The 6000-nt window shown below is 27.9% G+C and overlaps 1 protein-coding gene across 3 annotated transcripts in view; it reads left to right on the top strand.

Moving 5' to 3' along the window:
• Positions 1-3420: 3420 nt before the first annotated feature.
• Positions 3421-6000, top strand: part of LOC149578856 (putative uncharacterized protein YDL057W) — a 143535-nt gene continuing 140955 nt past the window's right edge. Inside the window, exons 1-2 of one of the 3 annotated variants that reach the window (XM_089832161.1) lie at positions 3421-3439; positions 3558-3673. In XM_089832161.1, coding sequence (XP_089688287.1) covers positions 3668-3673 — 6 coding nt within the window. In that variant the 5' untranslated portion in view covers positions 3421-3439; positions 3558-3667. Of the gene's footprint in view, positions 3440-3460; positions 3674-6000 lie in introns of those variants that run through there. The other 2 variants (XM_089832176.1, XM_089832170.1) reach the window with 2 other exon arrangements.

Genomic DNA, 6000 nt, shown 5'->3' with positions numbered 1-6000 from the left:
AGTTGATCTTTAATTTTAGGTTTACAATAATATTAGGTATAAGTTCATATTGAAAGCTTTCTTCACCTTGTTTTACAACACTCATAACGCAAAAAAAGTAAAAAGAATATAACATATGGAAATGCATTATTAGTACTATTAAAGCCATTAAAGATGTATTTTGCATGAAGAGTCGAAGAAATGCCATTACTATATAATACATCACAAAATAATGAATCATAAAAAATATCCATATAATATACATAAGATGCTATATAAATATCACTGCAGTGTAGTAAAGTATCACGTAAAGAAGAATATAAAAATATGCATGCATTAATATCCCTATGGCTTCCATGTAATGAAACACAAAAACAAAAAATTAAGAATGTATAATTAACATGATAACACGATGTAGGATAAGTAATATGACTAGACAGAAAAATTATGAACAATTAATATTGGTGTACATCATCATAGAAAACATCATCCCTAAATATATCAAGTGAACATAAGTTAGAAACAAGATCTAAGTCACTATCATAGGCCACAAAAGAAATTTTCACCACAAAACATAGTAGCATAGTATTTGAACTTCATTAAGTATGAGGAATCATATTCCTAAAAATGGAAGTGCATAAGGATGGAACCAAACCCTAACTAGTATAAATAAAACATATCTAATAAAAAAAAAGGAAAGATAACCAAAACAAATATCTGGGAGGTGTAAGATTGGTTAGTTGAACCAAAATAAGAGATAAGAAAATATAACACTATAAAATATCTAGGCTAGTTAATTTAACCTCTTCAATCTATTCAAAACTCAACCATAAAAGGAACTAAGTCTAGAGAATTGCTAAAGAGCACGCGAAACTTGACAAATAATTATCAATATTATTATCTTTGTGTGCAATAAAGAATGTTATGTTCTAATGCATGCTTTATAATTCAACTTAGGAGTTTTCCATCTATTCTACATTAATAGAGCTCCAACAAAAATCACGAACTTTTCTCTATTTCGGTTCAACAAATTACTTTAGTGGCCTTGATCCTTAATAATCATGTGATTCATGACCCTATTTTTTTGTTTTTACTTCTAAAAATTGTTCACTTTTAAACACAGAACATATGTAATACCTATAAGCACAACTAGAACTTGCTACAAGTGAGGGATTCCTCATTTTGTTTTGCTTGTAGTCAAGTCTTATGTATTGATTCAAGTGCCTTTGAAGACCATTCAAGAAATATTACATATATTGTAATATTTAGATATTTGTGTTTATGTAAGAATATGCTTTGTGATAATTTAGCCGATAGGCTATAAATTGAAATTTTGACTAGAAAAGTTGTCAATTCATTGGAAAAGTTGTTAGTTTGACTAAAAAATTGTAAATCCTTCCTTTTAATTATTTACCAACCAATTTTTATCTCACTCCACTTTTAACTCTTGTTTTGATATTTATTAGTTGTTATCTCCACTTTTAATTTTTCTTTTTTCTTTTTCTATTTATTTAAAAAATTAATTACTTGTGATCTCCAATTAGCTCATGTTGTGATCTCTATTTATTTAATTTTTGATTTTTTAAATTGATTTAGATTTTAGTTTTTAAATTATTTAATTTATTATTTATATTAGTTTAGTTATTTAAATATTACTTTTTAGTTTCTATGATTTATTTAGTCAATAGAATATTTGTTAGAGACATTACTATTTTTTCATATTTTTCTTATTAATTTTCGTAATTAATTTTTTGATGGAGTTTTTTAAATAATTATTTTTTTATATTTAATAAATTGAATTTAAATAAATAATATTTATTAATCTATTTAAAAGATTTTAGTAAATATTATGTTATTTAAACTGAAAATTATTAATAATCTAATATGTTCACATAAGATTATATTTTAAATCTTCACTTTTAACTATTCTTTTTCTTTTCCTATTTATTTAAAAAATAATTACTTGTGATCTCCACATTAACTCATGTTGTGATCTCTATTTATTTAACTTTTGCTTTTTAAAATTGATTTAGGTTTTAGTTTTTAAATTATTTTAATTTATTTTTATATTAGTTTACATTTAAAAAAAATAAAAAATTCTTTAATTTCTATAATTTATTTAGTCAAATATAATATTTGTCAGAGATGTCGTTATTTTTTCATATTATTATTTTTTATTTCTTTTATTTATTTTTCATAATAGTTTTTTTGATGCAATTTTTTTAAATGATTGTTTTTTCTTTTTTTTAAAAAATCGGTAAGAGGCCGAAGCCAAAGTTAATTATTATTTATTTTGATTAATTATTTCAATTATTAGTTAATCTTGAGTAGATTCGAACCCAAGGCCTCCCAATTAAGAGGCTCATTTTTTTTCATATTTGATAAATTGAATTTAAATAAATAAAATTTATTAATCTATTTAAAATATTTTAATAAATATTATTTTATTTAAATTTAAAATTATTAATAATCTAATTCACATAAGATTATATTTTTAAAATAATTATATTATCGAGTGCCTATCGACTTATCGTTGCAAGCACTGCTAGTTTATCTATATGTGAATAATGTTCTTGTAAGAAACTTTTAACATTTTGAATAGTCTAATTTTTTTTTTTCATTTTATATAACATCCTAACATTCAAATTTGAATATAATCTATTGAAGTTCTTCAATTACTTCTTCAATTCCTAACTTTAAAATCACAAGTATAAGACAATAGATTATAGTAATTTAAAACAAATTGACTTAAATCCTAATAATTTAAATAATCTAAATTTGATTTAAAATTTGAAATAACGATTAACCTAATCCAATTCACTATAGATTCAATCGAAATCAACTCTTTAGATGCAACTCCAATTAAACACTATAAAATTATTAAAAAACAATTGAAAAAGTTCAATTTGGCATCACTCTAGAATACCTTTTAAAAGCAACCAAGCAACCGAGGTCACATAAAGTTAAGTTCAAAGAGTTTAACACGTACCTATGAACGGGTTATAAAGTTAAATTCAAGAAGTTCACCTAGGGGAGAGGACCCGGTACTTGAACACCCTAACTTCACGCTTATCAAAACCTTATTTAAAAATTTCAAATCACTTTCAATTTTTTACAGCAGCTCACTTGGCGAGTTGTCTACTTATAATTAAGGTTTTAAGTCCACATCACTCGTTATGATGCCACATCAGCATGCTTTTTGCCAAATTGTCCAAAACAACTAAAAAAAAAGTGAGATCAATGGTCGTGCATAATGGATACCCGTAGTTGAACAACTGATGTGACATCACATCATTGATTACTTTTTAGATCAAAAGGTACATTTTCATTCATTTTTTGATAATCATCATTGTAAGTCACAAGTATTGGTGCAATGTTGTCAAAAAAAACTTGGACATTAAGTCAACAAGTGTAGGTGTAAAGTAAACAATTTCTATCACAACGATTGGAACCCGTTCAAGTACTGGATCCTCTCCCCTACAGATCTTCGGAAACGTTTCTTTAGGCAGATCGATAAGTAGCTCTCCTATATTTATAGCTCAGCTATCTTAACACAATTTTTTATTGCATGTCTTAAGTGGACGTACATTCTGGATGCACTGAACCGTGAAATAAAATCTCCTCGGTATTATACGCAACACAATTAGTCGCAATTGCTGTCATTCAAACTCTCGAAGCATTCCACAATATGAAGGTCAGTAGTTCCGGCTTCCTGCATTTTTAGGCTTATGTTAAGCCGTTCTTTCTGAACAATTCTGAGAGAAAACCATAAAGTTTGTTAATTTGTGAATATTTAGCATAATTCGTAAAAATTATGTAGAACGAAGGTTTGTTTAAACCGAAACATCAGTTCTAGTCACATCATACTTCATTTATTATCGGAATAAATAGAATTTTTCTTTACCGTCGAGAAATATATTGCGCTTTAATGAAAAATTCTCTCGAGCTGTGAGGACTCCATATTTTGCAATTATTTTGCTGCTCAAATTTTAAAAAAATTCCGCAGGCCTTCCTTTCCGTGTCTCTTTCTTGTGTTTGTTTCCAACCATCCACTCACAATATGAAAACTTAAAAGAACACAATGAAATAAAATTTGAAGAAACCATCATATTTTTTTTATAGGTAAAGGGCCGAATCCTAGATTATTTATCATTTAATTTTTATTATTTATTGAGATTAATTATTATTATGTGTTAAACTCTAGTAGATTCGAACCCAACACCTCCCAGATGAGAGACTCACAATTTACTGTTGTGTTGTAGGTTCTTGCCATTGGAGAAACCATCATTAGTCTTAACAATCGTAGAAAAATATTCTATCTAACGAATACGTTTTGATAGTACTAAAACCTAATCTGACCTAAAACACATAAAGAGAGAAATCCATTAAATCATTAGTCTTAACAGTCGTAGAAAAATATTCTATCTGACGAATACAATTTGATAGTACTAAAACTTAATCTGACCTAAAACACATAAAGAGAGAAATCCATTAATTTTTATAATCATATTTTCAGATTAGGTATTGGGGTTATTGTTAGAACAATATTCTATCAATCAAATACCCTTTGATAGGTACTACAGACTAATCTGATCTAAATACACTAAGAGAAATCTATTTATGGTCATATTTTTCAGCTTAGTGTACGAGGTCAAATCCCCAAATTGAAATATTTTATAAGGTAAATGGAAAGAAATCTGCTTTTGGAGTTGTAAGAGAGTATCTTATGCACATAGTTATCCTCTGGCTTGGTTGCAACCTAAAACATAATTTCAACCAATATTTATATACAAGGGGGCTCACTTTATGGAGAGTGACCTCAATTCAATTTTTGCATGGGTAGATTTGCAAGGCCTTGTTTCTTGATGTAGGGGCATGTCAAGAATTAAGCAATCTTGTGTCATTTCAAAATATCTTCCTTAGTGTTTGTTTGCCTTTAGTATATTTTGCTATGTTGCCATAGGTGTTTTATTCTTGCTGTGGATTCATTTTGTTATAATAATCTTCTAATAGAGTGCATAGAGTTATAGTTAGCTATTATATTGTTATGGTAAATCGATGTTGTTGTAGTTGTATTAAACAAAGGAGATGAAAGCTCCTTATATAGATTTACAAAGACGGTGTTTTTAAAAGAACAATTGTGAACTAAAGATGAAAATAGAAACTACCTAATAAACTAAAGACTAACTAAGATGACCATTATAAAAACATTATAATATTCTAATACCCTCCCTTAATGGTCATTTGTCTTACTACTGTCTTTTGGTCACAAATTCTTCAAAATATTTTGCTGCCGCTGAGACCCTCACTAGATCTGTAAAATGCTATTGACCAAGAAGCCAAAATTTGCCCATAAAAGAACAGGGAAGGGTGCCCCCTTCTTCAAAATGCTTTGCAACAAGAGACAAGAGCCTACCACTGACTTTGCCATTGAGATGAGTCTGCCACTGACCCTTCCAAAATCAGCAAAATATCTGACTAGAAATCATCACAAAATATCCAACCTAAGTTGCCGATTTGAGTTCGGGGACGGATTCGGGTTTGGGGTTCAGGTTCGTGGGTTTGGGCAAATTTTTTTTCCCCATTTGGGTTCGTGGGTGGGTTCGTGAGTGTGTGTATATATATATATATATTTATAAAAGCAAAAAATAAAATAAAAAACTCACATAGTTGTAAAAGTAAAACTAAGTCATTCCATAGTATGAATATATCAATGTTACTTGATTATTGATCAATGCCAAATGCCAAAGATAAACATTAAATACTCACTCATTAATCTATGTTAATGTTGTAAATAAAATCATACATTGAATTACTAAAATGCAAAATGAAATTTCAAAACATAGACTACTTCATCAGATTGATAGATAATAAATTATGACTTAATAAAGTTTGAAACATGGTGATAAATCATAAATGACTCAATGAGCCAATGACAAATGTTTAAACATAGTTTATCAAAGATGCAAATGCCCTTCAAGGGTCAAATGGGTCATCAAAATATAAGGGATCAATGGCTTC

The sequence above is a fragment of the Cupressus sempervirens genome, chromosome 1, assembly GCF_028749045.1.
Source record: "Cupressus sempervirens isolate cs-2001-9-10 chromosome 1, ASM2874904v1, whole genome shotgun sequence".
Taxonomy (NCBI): domain Eukaryota; kingdom Viridiplantae; phylum Streptophyta; class Pinopsida; order Cupressales; family Cupressaceae; genus Cupressus; species Cupressus sempervirens.
The sequence above is the reverse complement of the archived record's forward strand: the minus strand, read 5'-3'. Positions and strand labels throughout refer to the sequence as shown.